General features: G+C 35.7%; 1 protein-coding gene across 2 annotated transcripts in view; it reads right to left on the reverse strand.

The window, feature by feature from the left end:
• LRR (capping protein regulator and myosin 1 linker 1 leucine rich repeat protein) overlaps window positions 1-25,049 on the reverse strand; it is a 917,109-nt gene that overhangs the window by 318,122 nt on the left and 573,938 nt on the right. For both annotated transcript variants that reach the window (XM_090401192.1, XM_090401191.1), the window contains exons 24-25: window positions 20,375-20,487; window positions 4,496-4,583 (exon numbers count right to left, since the gene is read on the reverse strand). In XM_090401192.1, the coding sequence (XP_090257318.1) occupies window positions 4,496-4,583; window positions 20,375-20,487 (201 nt within the window). The remainder of the gene's footprint in view (window positions 1-4,495; window positions 4,584-20,374; window positions 20,488-25,049) is intronic.

The following is a 25,049-nucleotide window of genomic DNA, read 5'->3' on the forward strand; positions in this document are numbered from 1 at the left end:
TTTTGTTTGCCAATCAAGGCTTCTAGAGACTTCCTCTAGTGCAGCTGTAAATAATTTGGGAGATATGGTGTCTCCTTGCTGGATGCCTTTTTGTATTGGGAACTTTTCACTGTTTTTATATAATTTAATTACAGAAGTTTCATTATTGTAAATATGTTTTAGTGTTTCAATATATGGTTTCTCAGTTCCCTGGGTTTCAAGTGCTTTTAGTGTTGCAGATGTTTTTAACTGAATCAAATGCTTTTTCATAATCTATATAGGCCAGACATAAGGGTTTATTGTATTCAATTGATTTTTCAATGAGCTGTCTTAATGTGTGAATATGGTCCAAAGCATTGCAATTCTTCCTAAATCCAGCTTGTTCATAGGATTGCATTCCCTCTAGTTTAGATTTTATTCTATTATTTATAAATTTTGTGAAAACTTTATATATGGTGGGGAGTAGGCTTATAGGTCTGTAGTTTTTAATTTCTTCCTTTTTCCCTTTTTAAAAATTAATATTAAAAGTGAATTGTTCCAATTTTTTGGAATTTTTCTCTGTTTTAGGCATTTATTGAAGAGTTTACTCAACTGTTTGATGACAGGGCTTCCTCCCAGTTTTAATAAGTCTACCATAATGCCATCTTCTCCTGGGGCCTTTCCATTCTCATTTCCCACAGTGCCATTTCCACTTCACCTTGTAAGATCTCAGGGGCATCATGTTCTTCCTCACTTGAGTTATCCATAGATGATTCTTGGATGTCCCAGTCTTTGTCTTCATAGAGTTCAGTATAAAATTCCTGAATTCTTTTGATTATTGTATCTCTATTTTTTATCAGTTCACCATTTTTTCCTCTTACAGCAGCTATTTCCTTTGTTCCAACTGATAATGTTTGTCTTAGGACCTTCATATTACTATTGTTTTCTATTGTTTCTTTAATTTTCCTAGTATTATACAATCTAAGTTCATGTTTCATCCTTTTATGTATAGTTTTACAAATTTCTGTATATTCTATTTTATTGGTATCATTCAAATCTCTTTTCATATCTCTTCTTTTCCTTCATCAGATCTAAGGTTTCCTGTCTTAGTTTTTCCTCACTTGGTGCCTTTTTACACCTCCTATTTCTAGTGCACAATTCAAGATAGATTTTGTTAATATTTCATTAGCATCATCGATGGTAGTAGCTGTGTTTAACTTTTTTAGTTCATTTTTGAGTGATTTTCTATAACAGCTTTTATTGTAGAGGTTTTTGCAGATTCACTAAATTGGACTTTTTTCTTATGAGCTTATTCCGTTCCCATTTTTTGTTGATCCATACTTTTGCCCTTACTAGTCTGTGGTCACTTCCTGTGCTAAATCTATTAAGCACTTCGGTATTATTTATTATATATCTTCTGTTGGAGAGGATGAAGTCTATTTCATTGTAAGTTTGTCCATTTGGGCTTCTCCAAGTCCATTTTTGGTTGATTTTCTTCTTGAAAAAGCTGTTCATAATAAAGAGGTTATTTTCTTCTGCAAATTCAATAAGTCTTTCTCCTCTTTCATCCCTCTGTCCCAATCCAAATTTACCGATGGAGTTCAGATGGGTCATCTCTGCTTCCAATTTTGGCATTAAAATCACCCATTATAATTATGTAGAATTCTTTAGAATTATTGAATGTGGATTCTAATGTTTCACAGAAATCTTCTATCTCTTCATCTAGATGGTCCATCGTTGGGGCATATACTTGTATAATTTTTAGTTGGTATCTTTTTATTTATGAAGAGACTTAGTTCAGCTATTCTTGATGTTATTTTATTTACAAACAGGACATTGTCCTTGATGGTTTTATTTATTAGGAATCCTACACCACCAGTTGAGTTTCTTTCACATTCACAGTGGTAGAGTAGATGTCCATCTTTTAATCGCATGAGAGTTTCTTCTTTCCTTCTTATCTTTGAAAGGCCCACAACATATCCCATTTTATATGTTCCAATTCCATCATCAGTTCTTCCAATCTATCATCGTCCCATAGAGATCTGCAGTTATGTGTTCCTACTAATATCCTTCTATCATTGTGCAGTGTAGGTGGACTCATAGAAAATAAGCAGAAGCATAGAAAACTTCAGCTGCATTTTGAATGAAGATCCTATAGCACAAGTTAAATATTTCAGCTATTTAGGCACAGTTTTTAGTGAAGATGGCAAATTAAATCTGGAAATAGACAACAGAATAAGCAAAGCAGGTATGCTAGGTAGCCAGCTGAATAAATTTATACGAAACAAGAGAGAAATTAGCCAAAACACCAAACTAGCAATATACAAGACAGTGCTCAAACCAGTTTTAAGTTATGGATCTGAGAGTTGGGTTAGAAATAAAGCACTTGATCACAGATATGAGGGTCTTGAGAAGAATTAGAGGAGTTACCTGATTGCATCAATGGCAGAATCATATTAAAAATGAAGATATTTGAAAGGAACTTGACATTATTACCATTCAAGAATGTGTCAGCATAGCTAATCTAATGTGGTATGACCACTTAAATAGAATGGGTGAGGGAAGATTAGCCACTAAAAACACCTAAAACACCTGTTTTAGGTGTTTGATGCCAAGATGGCAGAAAAGAGACCTAGATGAAGATGAAGGTCTAGGTGGAGTGATTCAGTAGGAAGTGCTTTAGAAGCACAAAATGTTAGATACGACAACTAGAGTTCTAACAAGTAATAGACTGATGTAGAGGAAAATTGTTGATAGGAGATTAGTAATAATAATGTCAACTTAATCACATAGTGCTGTCATAGTAACCTGAATACTATGTCATAGTAATCACATAGTGCTGTCATAGTAACCCTTAGGGGTACGTATCAGGCGAATGATAATGATGACGATGATATATTTGTATATATATGGAACATAAAATTAAGAGCTACAGAGTATATATAAAAAAGGAAAAAAGAGACTGACAGGATCAGGAAGCTTATTATTATTGATGGATATCCACAAAGTGCCAAGAATTGTCACAGGAAGTCCTTCTCTATTTCTTTCTTTAAAACTCTTCTTGAAGTTATTTTAAATCAGCATGCTCACCATCCCTCTCTAGAAATGCATTCGATTCTGTTGCTATTTTTCATGAGCAAAATCTGTTCCACAAAATTTTGCTTCTTGACAAAGCCCGTTGATCTTCTAATCATACTATATTCTGAAGAATTTTCTCTGCAAGAGCCTTTCATAAATATCTCTGTCAACATGCATGCCCACTACTCACCCACTCCCACACATAATACTTTTCCTCATAATGAAGTTCAGGAATTTTGCTAGTATACCAACGAATATGATTCTTACTAGTTTTGATATAATTCTGCTCTTTGCTTCTGAGTACTGTCTGCAGTACTGATTATTCCTCAAAATCCTGAGTACCAAATGCACAATCTGTTCTAATTCTTACATAAGAGACATACATGTTCCAAAAATAATAAAACCTCAATCTACAACGTGGCAGATATCCATGAATGGTCAAATAATGTGTTTCAGAATAGAATGAAGCATGTCTAATTTTAGGGGCTTTCAACCAAATTTCAAATCACAGGCTGCTTATTTCATTGTGGTCATGCTGCATTACCATCCTACTTGCAGGAAAAAGCAATGTGATCACATTTCTGTGTTCCAAAATTTCTATGTTCCTTAGTCTACAAGGTCAAATAATATGTCTCTGAACAGCAAGAAACATCTATTTCACAGGGTTTGAAAACCACAGATCTTAATCCAGATGTCTAGAGAAGTGATTTCACAACAGCAATTTGCATCTTTATCATGCATGCAAGACTAATGATGATCTTAGCAGAATATGAAACGCATCATTCTAGAAAACATTTCCTGCTTGCCTCCATTATATCGTGTATTCATGTCATTGTGCTCACACAGGGATACAAGTTAGACCTAACAAATATGATCTGAATTTTGAGTTTAATTATTCATTCAACTTTAGTTTATTATGCAATTAAGTGTGAAGTCATGTTAAAAAACATGCTTAAGTCACTTGTGATGTTATCAATATTTATATTATAAAAAAAAATAGCACATTCCATGTGATTATGATGATGTGTAGCCGTAGTTGCTAATTCATACCCTAATTAACAGTAACTTCAAATTCAAGAAACTTAATGTAAAATTTTCTTTTGGCATGCATTCTAATACAGTAATTAAGACATTCAGAAAGCTATATTCTGCAGACTCATCCTATCTAAATATAATTATCCTACTTACTCTTCCTTTCATGCTCTCAATTTAAAACAATTTTTCAAACAGGTTCAACAAAACTATTCTTATCTAAAGATACCGGATAACAGGTCTTAACATAACAACATTGTTTTGAATATCAATTCTTTGTCATCTTTCATACCCCAGATATCCTATAAACGTTTATGTAAGCTGGGCTGCTAAGAGGTAATATCACATGGAATGATGAGTACATAATATGTTAAAATGCAATGTTAAATTTATGTAAAAAAATGAAAGTGAATATTTGTTAACATACCACATGCCGGTGACTTCTTGACAGTGATTCAATAACTTCATCCAGTATTCTATCAGAAATGTGAGCAGCTACTGACAAATTTACTTCACTGGAATTCACATAAAACATATTATAATTACATATTTTAACAAAGCAGTTAAATAGCACTTATACACTACATAAAATCTGAAATAACAATGAACTGTCATCTACTCTAAAGAAGTAATAAGTTAGATGTCTAACAATATGATCTAAATTTTGAGTTCAATCATATTAAACTTTTGTTTACAATACAATAAAATGTGTAAAATTCTGTTAAAAAATAAGTGCTAAATCACTTATATATTTAGAAGCTTATGGGCTAATTATGCAATCATGGATAGTGTGAAGAACAGACAGTCACAGTGTAGCCCACTTTTAAGATGTAGGAGTCCCCCCCCCCCTTTTGCTGCAATGACTGCACCAATCCTATGGGGGCATACTTTCCACCAGTGTACTATAACAATCAATGGAAATTTTGGACCATTCTTCTTGTAGGCATGTAATGAGATTCTGAACTGTTGTAGGGACAGATGTCCCTTGACCCCATCCAATACTTCAGTTCATTTAACAGATATTCAAGAGGGTTGAGATCAGGGCTATTTGGAGGCCAAGTGTGGTGACACTCATGTCCACAAGCCACGCAATAACAGCAGCAGCCTTTTGACATGGTGCATTGTCTTGCTGAAAGCGATAATGGTCAGTTCTGTAGAAATTCCTACTTTGTGCATTTCACTGCATTGTCCAGAATGTTCAGATACCTCTTAGAGTTTAATGTTCGTGTCACCACAAACAGAGGTCCGAGGCAAAACCAGGAAAAATAGGACCATACCATCACACTGCCACCTTTGAATTTCATAGTTGGTGTTATGCACTTTGATGAGAGATGTCCATTTACTTGGTAGAGGGCGTAGCATGATTCATCACTCCATAACACAGCTTTCCAAGCTTCCATATCCCACTGCACATGCTCTTTGCACCACTGAAGATGCCACTTTTTGGTTTGGATAATGTGGGGCTTGCATGTTATGGTCCTACCATGGAAAACCATGTTGTGAGCCCTGGTTCTGAATGTGTTGTGGAGATTCATATTCCAGTTGATACCTCGAACTCCATTTTCAATGTGACAGATGGTGAATGGTGGTTTTTTTACATATTATCCTTCATAGCACCCTATGGTCTCGTTTGTTAAGTGTGGTGGATTGTCTTCTGTGGGTAGCACTTGCATTGACTCTCTACACTTTCATCTCAGTATGGAATTACTAATTATTGACCTTGGATGGCCCAATTAACAATCTGCCAGAAAGATAGGCCTGCAACATGGCATCCTATCACAATGTCTCTTTCAAACTCCATCAATTCCCTTCTCACAGCCATTTCAACTGAACTCAGTTGTATTGACTTGGAAGAGAATCATATTCCTCCAATTTAAACCAGCTACAAACATGTTACTCATTACATGGCATGATGCACCTTGGCCATTGACTTCTTTTCAAGCAGTGTATGAGTATATCCATAAGTGTATAATTGTATACTAGATGTGAATAATATGCTTGAGTCCTATATGTTATCTGTTAACATACTACCTGCTGTCAGAAACTTCTTGATAAATACTTAACTTCCTTGCCTGCTAAATTGAAATGCCACACTATAATGCACTATGGTAAAAATAGTAACAATGCTAATTTATGCACCCCATTGAAACAATGAAAGTTCAAAATATTCACTATAGTGAACTGAATTTACTAGCAGAAAATATAATTCATGCCCTGAAATATTAATTTTATGAACATTGCTACACATATTTTTAACTTCATCTAACACATTAATGATATTTATGAGCATTTCAGTTATGGTAACAGATGTGAAAGATCACTACATCTTATATTAGTTGGGTATGCTGCCTAATGTTTGCAGAAACTGGCTGGTGAAGCCAACTGCTCAGAATATAGTTCTGCCATGAGGCAGCAAACAGTGCTCTGATTTATTTTGTAACATCTCAGAAACTATAAAATGAGACAACACAAATTTTAACAGGTTCCATAATTAAACTTACACTTAATGAGTCTGAATAAGATATATTTGTATATATAATATGCCAGGTGTGGAGTAACATAAACAACGTCATGTTTAAAGATACTTTCTTCTTATTATTATTTAAAGACTACCAATAATTATTATTCTCATCATGGGAAGTCTTTCCATTCTACACTCAATATCTACATTGCTTTGCATTCATTTTTTTCAACACATGCATGCTAACTAACTAACTACTCTGCCAACACATCAACTCACCCACCACTTCTCACCAATATTTACAAAAAGAGGTCATCAAAGGATGACCTTATGACCTTCTTCCACTCTGAATCTCTGAACACTTCCCTACATCTGTTTGACAAGATCATCTCATCAGCTTACAAGTCTTAATCAACATTTTCTCTCTCTCTCTCTCTCCGTCTTTCTTTTCCCCACCATCCTCAATATCTGCAAAACTCTGCAAGTCACACTTCTTTAATATATTCTTATAATTAACATTCTACATTCATCATACAATCTGAATTACTCAATACTGAATCTTTTCCAGTATTTCCACATCTCCTTAGATATCTGCAGTACACTGGTACAATTATATTCTTATTCCTAATTGAAAATATTCATATTAATACCAGCAAAAAATCCACTAGGTGACTGACACAACTGTTGCACTGTGTCTTACAACTTCAGCCCAGAATTCAACATTACTCCAGATCCCTCATATTTTTCACATCTTGCACTGCATTTTCAACTATATAGTACAAAACATAACACTTGGCATTAATCTCCACTCACAATCCCACTAAACCAGCCTATTCAAATTGTCCCTAAGTGATACTATATCAGAATTCTGTTATATTACCATCCCTAATTTCCCATCATTAGCAATCTGAATGTCTCCCTTAAATCTTGGAACTATATCATAAAAAAGTTCAGAAGATTATAGCTCTTACCCCCCCCCTCTCTGTTTCCAAGTTGAATATCACTCACAGAAAGAAATAATAGAAAAAAATATTAAAAAGCAAGAAAACAAGAATGAAAAGCAAATACAAAAATTATAATGTTGAGTAAACAGTGAAATAATAAAGTCATTAAAATATTGTATTATCTGAAAGCTTCCAGTGAAATGGAAACTGAATGAGAGAGAGACAGAGAGAGATTATTCTTCAGTGAGGGAATATACTGTATCAGGGAAATGGGAGTCTGAAAAGAAACACGAATGGACTTGAAGGGATAGATGAAAATACTGTAACTTCAAAAGACCTCAAATTAAAAACCTTGCAAAAAGGCAGAAAATGTGAAAAAGAATGAATGAATGAATGCATAGCTCAAATAATGACTAATGATGGGCTGGTAGAGAGAGTAGTAGTAGTTGTTGGTATAAATGTCTGTAGCTAGAGGGAATAAGCATACTTACAAATGCTAGGAATATCAGGAATAAGGTGAGGAATTTATGGTGCTGATAAAGTTGGGTGCACCGATAACTGCAGTCATAGGCAAGACATGATTGACACAGGAGGAACTGATGGATGAAAATAGTTGCATAATTGCCTATGCTTCTCATCATACTTAATTCCTGCTATGTACCATAAAGGTCATATACAGGACATGGTTACGTGTGCATTATTAACAGCTTCCTACAACCTTCTTCCAAATTAATTTCATTTGGTGGGTTTCAATATGGTTATATCTAACATTTTGGTCTTCTAAGGCATTTTTAACTACATCAGTCTACCTAGATGAAGGCCATCCTCTGGGTTTTTGTCAAGACTTGGCATTAAATACCTAACAGGTATTTAATGCCAAGTCTTGTGTCTGTTGTCTCTAGTCACTTTAATTAACTGTTTTACTTCTAACTAAACCCTCATACCCATAAGCTAAACTTTATTTGAACACAGTCTGCTATAGAGGACAATACTAGTATAGTGATTTAGCTAATTTCCTCATATTCCATATACATTTATTCACACCATACTAGCTTTGTTTACTCTGTTATCTATTTCCAAATTTAATTTGTCATTCTACACTAAAAATTGTATCTATATCATTGAAGTATTTTACTTGTTCTGTAGGTTCTCTGATATGAATTACCTTGATATGAAGGTCGAAACGTCGAGTGTAGATTTTGGTTTATATTAAACTAAAGTTTTACTCAAACACGGTAGTTGTGTCCATAATTTTCCAAAATGTATTCTGATCACTGTGTAAGCCTAAAAGAAAGGATATGCAAATATGACTTTCCCTTAGTAAACCAATGATGTTCATTACAAAGTATAGATACTCTGTTAACCAATTTCTAAATGTGATCATTTACCAACTTTTCCAAAATTTTCACCACAATTCCAGAGATACTAACAGACCTATTAAAGACTAATGGTTAGACCCAAAAGTCTTTTCACCACTCTTGTGCAAAGATTTAATGTTCCTTTTTCTGGTATGCTTGCATAAATCTTCTCTGAGATATTCATAATTGAAATTCCTCTATAATTTCCACATGCTGTCATTTACTCTTGTATAATTTGGTATGGTATGATTTATACTTCAATTATCTGGATTTAACCTGTCCAAGTCTTCTGAGCTATGTGCATTGCTTCTGTAAGACATTTATGCCACCATATTTCATCATTTCAGATCAATTCAGAGTCTAGTTTAAAGCAATATAGTGAAAGGTCAGTTTATTTAACACTCCTGTGAAATTGGATTTCTGTTTTTTATCTGTTTTTTAGAATAATTAGTTTTTTTGTAGTATATTACTGCAATTTTTATGTATTTATGGTATTTGATAGTATTTCATATATTTTCTGATGTTTTGTTGGAATGCTATAAGATTAAAGTATTACTATAAAATGGCACCAAAACATCACAAGAATAGCAAATAGGAATGCTAGTGAATTTGTTAACAAGGAGGCTAACTTGAATGGAGAGAATCATGCCATTTGTGAAATTAATTTAGATACTGAGAATGAATTAACTTTGAAAATATCAAGACTAAAACAAATTATTAAACAGATGAAGTGAGAATTAGAAAAAGTTAAAAAGCAATTAGAGAGGCATTGGAAGGACATGAAAGGTAAGTGGAAAATGGAGAAAAACAAACAAACACAGAATCAGGTAAGATATTGCATAACTATAATCAGGTAGGTAAAATCATTATAAAAATATTATATGGTTTGGAAATTCAATTAGAAAAAGTGCAGTTGATGGCTTTGTTAATATTTAAAGTTTTCTGGGAGCTAAAATTAAAAAATTTAATGCAGGTAATTGAAAAGTAGAAAATTAACAGAGATGGTAGTTCTGGAAGGAACAAAGGATTTGACTAGTGATAAATACTTATGAGGGAGAATATTAAATGACTGCTGAAAAAAACGGGAGTGAAGAATAAGAAAGAAAAAACAGCATATTACTTACATATGATAGCACTGAATTAAGAAGGACTATAATGGCAAACCATTCGATGCATAGGCTGTGAAGAAGAAATGGTTGCAAGTTTTTGCATCTGTGGAGTGAGTTTGAAGGAAGAATGGATTAACATAAAAGGGCAGCCTGTACTTGAATGCATTTGATATCAGAAGTCAGGAGAAATTATTTTTGGTATGAAATCCAATACATACCCAGGGTAAACTAGATTATAATGGGTGGAATGGTGAGAATCTATACATATAGAGACCAAATTATGCAACTACATTAATGATATGAATATGATTATAATGAAAAGAAAAATAATTGCTGCTCATCTGGTTCTTATTATGTGCAAGGATGCCTGTATAAGAAGCATTAGATATGAAGAAGAATTGCAAGTTGTCCAACTGAAGCAGGCAAACTGGGGAGGGGGGTGATGCACAAAATAAGCATGGACGTGACTTATTATGTATGTACACTGTAATTATGAACACACGAGTTTTGCCATAATCAATACATTGGGCCTCAGATTACTGCATATAGCTCTCACAAGCAAATGTATTAACCAGTATTGAGTATCAAGGGTATAGTATTTTTAATAAGGATAGACAAGTCACTGCTAACAATACTGTATAATTTCAATGCAGTTAGAGTAGACTATGATTGCAATATTAGTAACAGTTTTCCATGGAGCAGTGAATTTGAAGCTGAGTTTAAGAGATGGAGTCTAACAAGATCAAATACATGGTGGGGTGTTGTTATAGACCTAGTACTGGATTAACTACTAGTGATGATGAAATACATTGCCAAATTAACCTAATGTGCTTAAAATATTAAACCTAATGGGTAACTTTAACTGTTTGAACAATGATTGGAAAGTCTCATACAATGAATAAAGCTGAATTTATTGAGCCGTTGCGAGACAACTTCCTTAAGCAGCACATAACTAAGGGAATCGTGTCCTAGAACCACTGCTTAAGAACCTTACCCACCACAAAACTTTCACTAAGTAACTAGGTCAAAGGCATAACTAACCATTCTGCATATTCCTTACAAATACGTGGTGATACGGCATCCGTTCCTGCAGCCTTATTAACATCTAACCCAATCAGCACCTGAAAGGAAGACTATATTGTATTAAGGCCATGTACTATATTGTACCATTAGTGTAGTACATAGCCTTATATTTCTGCACTCCAAAATGCAACACCTTGCACTTATTAATATTAAAACTGCAACACCACCACTTTGTCCAAGTCAAAAGTCTATTCATATCTTCCTGAAACGAATTTAACATCAGCAGTGCTATTTATAATTCTCCCCAACTTTGCATCATCAGCAAACAACTGAAGAGCCTCAGTCAATTTACATGATATATCACTTACAAACAAGTTAAAAAGCAGGATCCCAAGAACCTCCATCATACATAACTTGCTGGTATCGTTCAGAGAGCCAATCTCCAATCCATCTATCCAATATACTATTTATTCCCATCGTATTTATATATTTGCACCTTGTACACCAACTATTATCATGTGGCAATCTATCAAACACTTTTGAAAAGTCTAAGAACATCATTGTATACAACTATCCCTTATCTAACACACTTGTCATCTTATCAGAAAATGCAAGTAAATTGCTAAAGCAAAACCTACTGTTTACAAATCCATGCTGACCATCATAAAGAATACTATGTCCATCAACATAAACTTGTATTCTATTCCAATCTCTCCAACACCTTGACTATAACTGCAGTTATATGAACTGCTCTATAATTGGAAACTTCTGTCCTAGAACCATGCTTGTGGAGTGGTACTATTTTGCCTTCTTTTCTCCTCCTCAGGAACCTTACCCACTGCATTACTTTCATTAATAACCATGTCGAGGGCATGGCTAACTGTTATGCACATTCCTTTAAAATATGTGGATAATAAAGCTATAGCCTTATTAACATCTAACACAGTCAAAACCTGAAACAAGAGATTCTTAATAAAAAAGATGATGTGGAAGGAATACTAAGTTCATAAGGATGATATCATTTATATAAATTTCAAGGCACATGCCAGAAGAGTTACTACCATTGTATGGAATACTAAGTGTGAGTATGAAAGAAAATGGAGCTGAATGTTAAAGACAACCCAAAAGAATTCTTTCATTCGGTTGCAAGTAAAACAATGACAGAATGTGAAAGAGTAACTTTCCTAAATTCAGGTGGCAGATGGAGAAGAGATTGTTTGACTAACGAATGAATGCTCACGTTGCTGGATGAAGAAACTCACGTGTATGAGGAGGAGTTACTAGAGCCGTTTCATAAACTGAATAAGAATTTTGCAATTGGGACTGATGGAATATCAGCACTGAGGCTAAAGGAGTGTTCAAATGAACTAACTGTGTCTTTTACCTATATATGTAATTTTAGTCTCAGCACAGACACTGGGGCGGGCAAATTAGTCTTCACAGTGCCGGTCCCAAGCCCGGATAAATGGGGAGGGTTGGCATCAGGAAGGGCATCCGGCCATAAAACCATGCCAAAACCAATGATGAAATGTTGGATAACAGAGAAAGGACCACGGCTAGGGCGTCCCCTGTAAGCGACGTGCAGTTCTGTCGCCCGAGGACTGTGAAAAGTGGGCTAGGGCTACTGAACCAAGGACGGGTTCGGCTAAAGAAGCGGTCCAACAGAAAGAGAGTGTGTGTAAAGTAAGAATTGGGTCGCTGAATGTGGGTACGATGAATGAGAAGAGTAGGGAGATAGTGGACATAACAAGAAGAAGGAAGCTGAAGATCTTGTGTATGCAGGAGACAAGGTGGAAGGGCAATAAAGCAAAGGAGCTGGCGGAGGGATATAAACTGTTTTATAGCGGTGTGAATGAGAAGAAACAGAGTTGGAATTATCATCGATAAGGAGTGAAGGGTGGAGTCTGTGAGGTGTGCTGGAAGAATGATCGGATTATGAGCGTTAAGCTTGAGATGGGAGGAAGTGTGGCTACTACAGTGTGTGGCTACACCCCACAAGTAGGTTGTAATGAGGAGGAGAAAGAGACATTCTGGAGAGAACTTGACCAAGTAGTAATGGGAATCCCTGATGGTGAGAGAGTGATTGTCAGAGCAGATTTGAATAGGCATGTAGGAAGGCGACGAAGTGGTGAAGAAAGGGTACATGGGGGTTGGAGTAGTGGTGAAAGAAATGAAGAAGGTAAAAGAATCATAGAATATGCTGTGGCCTTCGATCTGGCTATAGCTAACACATGGTTCAAGAAGAGAGTTGGACATCTGATAACCTATAAGAGCGGAGATAGAATGAGTCAGATTGACTATATTATGTGCCGTAGGAAACATCTGAGGTGAAAAACTGTAAAGTGATTAATGGAGAAAGTGTAGCGGCACAGCACAGATTGGCTGTGGTAGACTGTGATATAAAAGGGGAAAAGAAGAATAGACGGAAGTGGCGGATACAGAGGAGAATAAAGTGGTGGAAATTGGAAGAGGAAGGCCCAAGGAATAAATTTAAAGAAAAGGTATTGAAAGAAATGAAGTTACCAGAGGATGTGGAAGAATGGTGGGACGTTAACAGTCGGAATATTAGAAAAATTGGAGAAGAGGTGCTTGGTATAACATCAGGAAAGGGACCGCCTGAGGATAAGGAGGCATGGTGGTGGAATGATGAGGTGCAGTTGGAGATCAAGGAAAAGAAAGAGGCAAAGAAAAAATGGGACATGACTGGAACTAAAGCCGACAAGGAGGCATATAGATTAGCAAAGAAAAATGCAAAGAGAGCTGTGGCAAGGGTGAACGCGAGGGCAGTTGATGAGGTTTATGAAGAACTGGAGAGAAATGGCGTGAAGCTCAGTTGTTGAGAATAGCGAAAGCCAGAGATAAGGCCTCAAAAGACATAACATCAGTCAAGCAGATAAAGGATGCCTCAGGAGTAGTATTACAAGAGGAGGACAAAATCAGAGGAAGATGGAAAGAATATTTCCATAAACTACTAAATGAGGAGAATCCGAGAGAGAGGTGTGAGGATGGAGAGGCAAACGAGAGACCGGTGCAAGACATAAGTAGAGAGGAAATGGATTGGGTACTAAGAAAATTGAAGAATGGAAAGGCTGTGGGGGCAGACCAGATACCTGGGGAAGTGTGGAAAAGTTTGGGCAGTGAGAGCGTGGATATGTTATGGGATCTGATGAGGAAAATAGCCCAACAGGAAAAGATACCAGAGGAATGGAGGAAAAGTATTCTCGTCCCAATCTACAAAGGAAGAGATGTTCAAGACTGTGGCAACTATAGAAGGATCAAGCTGATGTCACACACATTGAAGATATGGGAAAGAGTAATTGAAGGAACGATACGGCAGGAAACGAAAATTGGTGAGGAGCAGTTTGGATTTATGCCAGGAAGAGGGACAACGGATGAGATATTTGTGCTAAGGCGATTGATGGAGAAATATAGAGAGATGCAAGTGGATCTGCACATGGTGTTTATAGACCTGGAAAGGGCATACGACAGAGTGGGCTATGCGAATCATCCCGAGAGAAGCTTGAAAATACCCTGGAAAAGTGGAGAAAGGCATTGGAGGAGAGAGGCATGAGAATTAACTGGGTGAAGACTGAATATATGTCAAAGGGGAGTGACGAGGATACGGCCATATGACTCCAGGGTGAAAGGCTAATTTAAGGGAAGAAATTCAAGTACCTTGGGTCAGTTGTCGAGAGGAATGGTGACTTGGATGAGGAAATACAGCACCGAATAACATGCAGTTGGATGAATTGGAGGAAGATGAGTGGGGGTCCTGTGCGACAAGAGAATGAGTTGTAAGAGGAAAGGAAAGCTGTATAAGATGGTGGTGAGGCTGGCGATGCTCAATGGTGCGGAGACGTGGCCTATAACCAAGGCACAGGAGAGGAAGATGGAGGTAGCGGAGATGCGGATGTTGAGATGGATGAATGGTGTGACAAAGAAGGATAAGGAATGACTACATCAGAGGGATGGTTAAGGTGGGACCAATTGGCAAGAAGATACAAGAAAGTAGGCTGAGGTGGTTTTCACGTGTAGAGAGGAAGGGTGAGGAGTATGTTGGTAAACGAGTGGAGTATATGGAGTTGGAGGGAAGGAGGCAGGCCCAAGCTCGGGTGGAGGGATAAGGTGACAGAGGATCTTAGGGAGAAAGGATGGAGTCCGAAGGATGCCCTGGACCGGAGAACTTGGAAGAGGAAGGTTAAAGATCGGTGCGCCGACCCTGTTTAACATGGGATAAGGCATAGTGAAATAAGAGTCTCAGCACAGATAAGATTCCATAGGAGCAAAAGAATGGATGATAATTCTATTGCATTAATTAAGATGGTGCAAATACTGATGCATTTAATATTGACTTCTCAGTACCTCTAGAATTTTGGTGAAGATTTTTGGAAATATAGGTAAGAGAACTGCATACAGAATTAGGTTGATAGTGAATCTATGATAGGTTGATAGTGAAACAGCATGGGTTTACCAAGGGAAGGTCATGTCGAGTAACTAGCTCATATTTTATAATAAAGTTACAACTGCATTAGACTAGAAGAATGGATACATCACAATACTTTTGGACTTTGCTAAGGCTTTTGACAGGATATGGCATGGAAGGCTAATGCATAAATTGGAGGATATAGGATTGGATTATAAACTATTAGTTTGGATAAGAGGATGACTGACTGAAAAAGAGATATATCAAAAAAGTATGGTTAAGTACCCCACCAATTATCAGAATGTGTCATTAGAGTGGCATTTTTAGGTCCACTGTTATTAAGTCTTTATTAATCATATTGGGAATGATTTGACAGGAGTCAAATCCTTGCATAGCATGGTTAGGTTTAGTGTTCCCTTTAGTGTGGTTTTAAAATGTATGCCACAACACAACTCATCACAATTCAGTTTGTTTTCTTTTTTTAATTGTTCATCATGAAGGGAAAATTTATATAACTTATCCATAAACAATAATTTAATAGGAAAGACAAAAAAAAAATGCAGCAAAATAATAAAGTAAATAGCACTCGATGTGGAGAAAGACTGACATTTTGCAATACACTTAGTATTCGACTTGTCCTTGCAAGATAACTGGTATTCTTTAAATAACAGTATTAAAAAGCATTTTTGTTATGTAAAATTTTGAAGAGCATTTAATTGCACTAAGCTAACTGATGTTATAATGAATTTAGTTTAATCCTTTATCCAGCAGTATACACGTCCGCAAGGAGATGTGCTTTGCATTATGGGAGATACTGAGACAATGAGTTCGGAGCTTGCTCCACCTTTGCTGCGAGTTGCCCGGTGTTGTACTGCCTTACCTCAGTCCTGAAGATATTTTCAGGTGCAAACTTTGTTTGCTCACACTTGAATAAAGGATTAAACTACATTTATTATAGTCTAACCAAGTGAAAAATAAACTTTCACCATCTTTCTCTAAATCCAGAGTAATTTAATAATAAGGTGGCACACCTTTTGGCAACTCCTATAGGTAAGGATGACCTCTCCTATTGCTTCTGCCTTAGTATCTCTACTCTGGGCCTGGCTCCCACTGAGGAGACCTCAATAAAGGTCGAAACCGGTGCGGGCGCGACTTGGGTTCTGAGAGGCACTGCTTGGGAACAGGTTTTTGCCTATCTCTGAATGGGGCCAGCCACCGCTGAGATTATGACTCTGCTTGGTGAGCCTTCCATTGAGTAGAGCCAATGCTGAGAAATTCTTCTCTGTGACGGGGTGAGCCTGTCATTGAGTGGAACAACGCGGAGTTGGGCGATCTCTCGAGATCATCTTATTTTTAGAGCCCGTTTCACTTATTCATAAGGTCGAAACCAGTATGAGTAGTGCCTCCCACCCGGAAGATATTTTCAGGCACAAACTTTGTTTGCTCACACTTGGATAAAGCATTAAACTAAATTTATTATAGTCTAACCAAATGAAAAATAAACTTTTAACTGATGTTATGAACTGTTGAAATAAGCTTAGGACAATACTATATTAAAGTTGCACAACCACTTAAGGAGTGGACAAATATCAGAATGGGGAACTGGACAATGATTTGTGCCTATGGTTCCACAGAAAGGTTCCACTAAGGTAGAAGTGGAAGAATTTTTTGAGGCTTTAGAGAAAGCAACTGACACAATGAAAAAGGAAAAGTAGTTCGTTGTTGAGCATCTAAATAACAGAGTAGGAACTGATTGTCAGACACAAAAATATTTTTGGGAAATCTGGAGAAAAGAGCAAAAGCTAATAATAATGGCAATACCTGTTGGTTTTCTGCTCAAGAAATCCAAAAGGTATTTGAATTTGTGCACATTTTTATTACTAACACCATGCTCCAACATAAAAATGTGTACAAATTCACATGGAGAGAAGACACAAGGAATAAGAAAAGTCTCACTGACTATGTTATTGTCGATAGTGATGTTTTCTTCCTGGTGCAGGACACCAGAGTGTCTAACGGATTTGAAATTGGAAGTGATCACCATTTAGTCTTTAGCAATACAAAACTGAATTTCATATTGAAAAGAAGAACATATAAGAAAGTTTTAAAGAGAAGAGAAGTTGAGCAGCTCTCAGATGTGAACTGTAGACTAAAATACATAAACATTATTCAAGAAGAAAATTAAACAGTTTGAGAAGAGAAACCAAACCTTGGAGATTCAGTAGCAAGTCCTGAAGAAAACACTGATTGATTCAGTCAGAGAGGCATGTGGTGAGGTTGTGTGCAAGAATAGAAAAATCAGAACTCCCTGGTGGACACAGGAAGTTAAAGAGGCAGTGAAGGAAAAGAAGAAAGCATATTAAAAGTTCCTGAAAAATAAGTCAGCTTGTGCTCTTAGAGAATACAGAGACAAATATAAGAAAGCTAAACACTGTGTAAAACTAGCTAAACAAAAGTTATGAGAATACTTTGGTAAGAACAGAAAATAAATATCAAGAAGTGGCAAGATATTCTGGAGGTTGCTGAAGAAGCTCAGAAATGGAGGAAAGAGTGCTGTAAAAGGAATTAGAGATGAGAAAGGTGACATGAAAACTGGAGATAAAGATATCCTTGAAGTATGGAGTAATTACTTCAAAAAATTGCTAAATGAAACAATCACTGACAGCACAGTGGTAACAAACACTGGCAGCACATGCAGTCAGGAATACATATTCATACTTGAAGTAGAAAAAGCATCAAAGGCCTGAAATATGGAAAGGCAGCAGGAGTGGATGATATTCGAACAGAAATACTCAAGTATGGAGGTATAAAAGTCTTAAAGTGGATGCACTGCATAGTTCAGAAGGCCTGCTGGACAGAGAGACAAATTCCAGATGATTGGAACAGAGCTCTCATAGTTATCCATATATAAAAAGGGAAATAAAACTGAATGTGAGAATTACAGAGGCATTTCTCTACTGAGTGTTCCCGGTAAGATTTATGCAAGTATACTTGAGAAACAGTTGAGAAGGATTGTGGAAGAAAAGTTTGGTGAAGAAAAAAAGCTGGATTCAGACCAAATAGAGGCTGTCAGGATCAGATCATCAGTTTATACCAAATAGTTGAGAAATCATGGGAATATAACAAAGATGTTTTGTAGATCTGAAAAGGCATATGACAAGGTGACAAGAGAGAAGCTATTCAATACACTACAGTTATATGGTGTCAATGGGGCATTATATCAACAATACTTAGTCTTTATTTGAGTTGTAAGTCAGCAGTCAGTTAGAATTGAAGGAAGTACAGGAAGATGGTTTAATGTTATATCTGGTGTGAGGCAAGGATGTACATTATCTCCTATGTTATTCATTATCTATATGGTTGACATTATGAAGGAAAGTGGTATATGGTTGACATTATGAAGGAAAGTGGTATTAAACCTGATATTAAAATTGGAGATATTAATGCTCTTTGCTTTATGCAGATGATGTTATACCTCTAAATAAATCCGCTCAAGTATGCAAGATTCCTGACTAAATTGAATAATTGTTGTAATAGATATAGTATGAAGGTTAGCAATAACAAGACATAGACAATGAAAATAGGCAGAAGCATTGTAAATACCAACTGCATTGTGAATAGAGAACCCACAGAACAAGTGAACCATTTCAGCTACTTAGGCATGGTATTTAGTGAAGATGGTAAATTAAATATGGAAATAGACAACAGAATCAACAAAGCTGGTATGGTAGGAAATCAACTGAATAAATTCATATTATTATTATTATTATTATTTTGACACCTCCAGGGAGTCCAAAGACTCATCGAGGGAGAGTGTGCCGACAGCATCGAACGATTGGCCCCCTTCCAACTACTAACCGCGCTCAAACTTACTTAACTGAGCCATTAGTAGCAGAGGCTCTACCAATCGACCAACCTTTGCTGGCTATATGGAATAAGAGAGAAATTACTCAAAACACTAAATTAGCTGCATACAAGACAGTGTTCGAACCAATTTTAACTTATGAATCTGAGCGCTGGGTTAGAAGTAAAACACTTGACCAAAGACTAGAGACTGCAGATATGAGAATCCAGAGAAAGTTAAGGGCATAAACACATGGCATCAATAGCAATATCATATTAAAAATGAGGATATTAGGAAAGAACTTGACATTGTTAGCATCCAGTAATGCATTAGCAGAGTTGATCTTAGGTGGCATGGTCACTTAAACAGAATGGGCAAGGAAAGATTAGCAAATCAAGTATTCTCTGCCAGGTTGGTAGGAAAAAGACCCAGAGGAAGACCAAGATATAGATGGATTGATACAGTAAAAAGTGCCTTGAAAGACTGAAATATAAGATTTGATAATGTTGGAGTCTTGACAGGTAACAGCCTGATTTGGAGGAAAATTGTAGATAGGAAGGTAGTAGTGATGTAAATTTTTCATGTAGTACTATCATATCCTGTACACCCCTTGAGGGTACATGGCAGGAATTTCATGATGATGATACTTTGATAACTCAGAATGTTTAGGTGATGTGTTAAACAAAGACATGACACATTGGAAGTTTATTTTCCACTTGGTTAGACTATAATAAATTTCATTTAATCCTTTATCCAAGTGTAATCAAAGAAAGTTTGAGCATGAAGTATCTTCAGGACTGAGGCAGCTTGTAGTAAAGGTCGACCAAGCTATCATCTTGCCTTGCCTCAGTATCTCCCATAATGCAACCTTTACTACAAGTTGCCTCAGTCTTGAAGATACTTCAGGTGCAAACTTTGTTTGCTTACACTTGGATAAAGGATTAAACGAAATTTATTAAAGACATTGCATGTTATATCACAAAATTTTACACATTATAAATGATATGAAGTGTCTAACATTATTATTAAAAAGTTTACACAAAGGGACAAGAAATGGTCAGGTAGCTTATGCACAAACAACCTCATGTATATGTGTGCACATGCTGCTTGACATTTTAATTTGGTTCAATTTAAACCACCATACCTGACTTTATTCATTATATCAGTGCCAGCTTGTTCTAAAAGAGTCTGATGAACAAAATCTGAGGGAATGATTCCTCTCTCGTGGCAAAGTCGTTCTAAGTCTCTCCTTACCTTCTGGGGGAAAAAAAGCAATCTAAAATTTAACAATTCTGATGTCACAAATTATTATTATTATTTGGGGATAATTCTAATGTTGGATCATGCAAATGAATATCAAATTATATGATTAAATGAATTCAGTATTACCTATTTCAGATATCATCCAGAAGGATAATTAAAATTGTGCTATTTTTACAGATGTATAACGTCTTAGGCTACGCACTAGGTTAAAGCTTAAAAGCAAGAAAGAAATATACAAGGACAACATAAACACTGAACATACATATATTTCAACTTTTTCTGTGGAAATTTAAGAAGACATATATTGGATAAGTTAGATAAAATTTGTTTTGAGCAATGAGATTCAAACTGATTAGTAAAAGTGGTAAAATAATAATGATGCCCATTTAAAGAAATGAGGGCAGTCTATTAAAATATGGAGAATTAAATCAGAACCACAGTACAATCACCCCCACTCCCCACAACAGAAAGGTCTGTGAGATAACAATGACCTATGGTCATCTTGTCATCATCATCCCACAACTTCCTCTCTACAGTCCCTGCACAGACTACACTGTCACAATTTAATTTCATGCATAATCTGGTATATTCACGATAATGTTTTACAGTATAAACAACACCAAGAGATCACTAATGTTTCACTGGTTCATCAGAGCACAATTGTAACTGTGAAAGGCACAGAGCACCACACTACATAATTGAGAAAAACATTCCCCCCCTCCTCTCTTAACAAATTTTCTCAAATTTTACAGTATTGTTAATACAGTAGTATCTCGCTAATCCGAACCCTCCAGTAATCCGAACTGCGGTTTGAAAGAAAAAAAAAAGTTTTATTTATTACGTATTATTATTTTGTGTGCTATTATTTTTATTTAATAATTATTATTTTAACTATTATTATTTATTTTATTATTATTACAGCACAGTATATATTTTTTTCATACTGTCGATTGTATGGTTACACTGTAGGCCTATTTTGATTTATTGTGTGTTCACGTTTGCTTTTTTATACTGTACAGTATGTACTGTATTGTTGGCATGAATCACCTCTGTCGAGCATCATGGAAAAAACTGTGGCCTCCTAGAATTTACAAAGATAACTATGGTGATACACAAAAAATGGAAATTCAAAACTGGCACAATTAAAAATATAAATCCAAATGTTGAAATTTCACAAACAGATGTTACAGAATGGATTACAGGCAGAACCGAAAGTGAATTCGAAATCAAATCAGATGCTTAAATAATAAATATAACGTTACAGAATGAATTAGCAGACGATGATGATGATAAAGAATTCGAAGAAAAAAAAAGTAAAACACGAAGAAGCAGTTGACAGTTTTAATATGTATAGAATGGGCTAAGCAGAATGATACGCCATTCCACAAAATTTTATTGCCAATGCAGCTCAGAGAAGAGGCATTAAAAAAAAAGTTTAGCTTCCAAGAAGCAAAAAAAAATCAGTGACTGTTTTTACAAAGAAATAAAAAAAAATTTTTTTTTGTTTTATTTTGTGAAACTTTTTTTGTGTGTTGTGTACAAGAAAGTGATATTTTTTTACGCAAATTAAGTTATGTACTGAACTATGCAATTTTATTAAATCAGAATCCTCAACAATACAGGTACATACAAACTAAATTTTTTACTAAAATAAACTTGTGTACCATATTATTTTTAAATTTTATATCACAGTACAGTAGCATTTTTCTATCAGTTAATTCATTTATTTACAGAATTAAATTGATGTACCATTAGAATCTGATTATTTTTGTCTTAAACGCTAGTTATTGTTGCCTCTTGGGGAAAAATTTGCTAATCCAAACTTTTTGCTAATCTGAACGAGCGCGGTTTTTATTTGTTCAGATTAGCGAGATACCTCTGTACTGTAAAACCTTATGAATCATGAATGACATCTAAGCCTTTCTATACATATTAATCTGGTATAACTGTCATTAATATTTTTATTTCATGACATTTTTGCCACTCAGATATCAATTTTTTGTCTTATGATCTGATGTAATTAGTATAAGAGAGAGACAAATGAACTTAGAGGATGATGTGACTTAGTGTCAGTATCTGTTGCCTTGTATCTCATGAGGAAGGAGTAGAGTGTGTTCATTAGACTGTACATAAAGCAACTTCATGATCGAACGCAAGCATGCCAGTGTGAAAAGTTATTTTGTGGCTAGAGCTTGTAGCAATTCTTTGATATGCAGACCATGATAAGGTAACAACCTGGCAAATTGGATATGTGTTACACAAATTTTCTCAACATGGACATATAACAATTGTCCACATAGGGTGATCTGGCAGAGACTTGGACTGCATGTTACATAAATCGCTATTAACATTGAAAGGACATGATGGATCAGTCCCACTGAGAGAAAGACTAGAGATGGGTGATATTTAAAACGTACCAATTGTTATGATTGCCTGACTGATAGCAGAAAATATTCAACCTTCAGAGAGTACTGATTCCAGTAGAGACACACTACAGACTTACTGTATTTACTCGAATATAACATACACGTTTTTCCTCAAAATGAAAGTTAAAAAATTGTGGTGCGAGATATATGCGGAGATTTTCGGAAACTAAAGTATTTCATGAAAAAACTAAATTGATGTTCACAATTAAATCCTCAGTATTCATTATAATTTTAATTGTTCACTAGAGCCTCTGCAGCACAGTTGGTACAGAAGAAGCTGTTTGGTCGTAAAGACCTGGGTTTGATTTCCATCCAAGATATGAGGAAACCTCTAACTGGTCTCTTTCAACTAAAGGTGAGTTAGCCAGTCACATATGGTGATAGAGGATTTTTTCACCTGGAAACTTGGATGTTTCGTCCCTCAGAACAGGCAAACTGGCCTCATGAACACACACAAATTTACAGCCATAAAATATATATTGATCCCTCATTAAGTGGGCTCAACCCGTCCTAACAGACGGATAAGAAGGGGGAGAGGGAGGAAAAACCCCCATAAGAATGAATGAATAAATTGCTCACATTATTTGTAAAATGAATGCATTTAAATTTTATTTAGCAATGTTATTTATGTGATCAGTGGCTCACTTTCATTATGCAATATATTTGAATCTTTAGGGACAATGCTTCTATAATTAAATTCAAACAAACAGTTTCATTATTGCTTGTTCTTCTATCATTTTGGAATCATAAGATCACCATGATTTAAAAAAAAAACTGAAAATGGGTATCTCCTATTCGCAATCGCTACTTCCAGTCTTGAGAGCAGTTTCCTCGTGTGCATCTACCCAAACAGTGCCATCTTTGTTCCCATCTAGGGCTTTAGAGATGCTGGTTTTTAAAAAAACTCTTGGCAATTATTTCTGGTGAAATCATGTCCCAAGCTCTCAAACTCCAGTTGCACAATAGTTTTAATGATGGTCTCTAAATCTTCCCTGCTGGAGTCAAGTCATAGCCACCAGCTGTCATCCACTCCATGTAGAAATTTTGTATGTAGTCCTTGAATGGTTTGTTGAACGATGCATCCAAGGGCTGTAGACAAGGTGGGAAAAATTGTCACATCGGTCTTCACATCCGAAAGTTGTTTACTATTTCTGCCATAACAACATTTACTATCTATTTCTTAAAGTTTTAATCTTTTTTTGTGTGTGAGGTATATGCAAAACTTTTTAATTTCTTTTTTCATATAAAGTAAAATCAGGCATGTGAGATATACGCGAGGGCAAGTTATATTCGAGTAAATATAGAATGATTCCAAAATCAAGTTTGAAATGGGTAAGTGTTCACCAGTGAAGGAACAAAGAACACTGGTTCACAATCCCAAGAAGTAGAAAACCAAATGTGAAGGGTGTTTGATGCATTTCTGCACTCACCTTGAAAACTGGTGTGTGTGTGTGTGAGAGAGAGATAGCGAGAGAAAGAGAACATAAGGACTCTGGCTCTGGATTATTGTTTATACTGGTCTTAATTTTGAATCAGATGAAGATTCAGAGACAAGGTTTAATGTGGGAAAACTGAAATCAGTATGCAAGTATCCAGAAGTGAATGTGGTCTTACTGCAACTGTCTTTCTGTGAACCTCATGCCACCTGAATAACAGAGATATGAAAAGTCACTGCTTATGTAGCCTAGAGGGAAGTCGTTCTGTTAGTGAACTGACCTTGCCTGCAAAGTGTTACAATTTAAACAAAGCCTTTCCTTTTTGTGAGAAGACCAGGAGAAGGTTCATCCCACTCAGAGAGTTCAATTAGATAAAATATTAATAATAAAGAGAATAAGATACTCTCTTAGACAAAGTTTTGCAATGGCTTTTTTTAGCATACCAAACATGCATATGTTTGGTATGCTAAAAAATACACTAGTGCTCAGTATGTTGAATTTTTTCTTGACAATTATTCATAAGACTATTACACTTTTTTTACATATAATCTTTGTCAAGTAGCTTTATTTTATCCTCCTACATGTTTCGCCAATTTTTTCTATTGGCATCCTCAGGGAATACAAACTAGTAAGCTAAAATGAAGGTTACAGACTAGGTTATAACTGATGGTTCTAATACATACAAAAAATTGGT

The sequence above is a fragment of the Typopeltis vanoorti genome, chromosome 12 (assembly GCF_054136105.1).
Source record: "Typopeltis vanoorti isolate ZY-2024b chromosome 12, IOZ_Tvanoo_1.0, whole genome shotgun sequence".
Classification (NCBI taxonomy): Eukaryota; Metazoa; Arthropoda; class Arachnida; order Uropygi; family Thelyphonidae; genus Typopeltis; species Typopeltis vanoorti.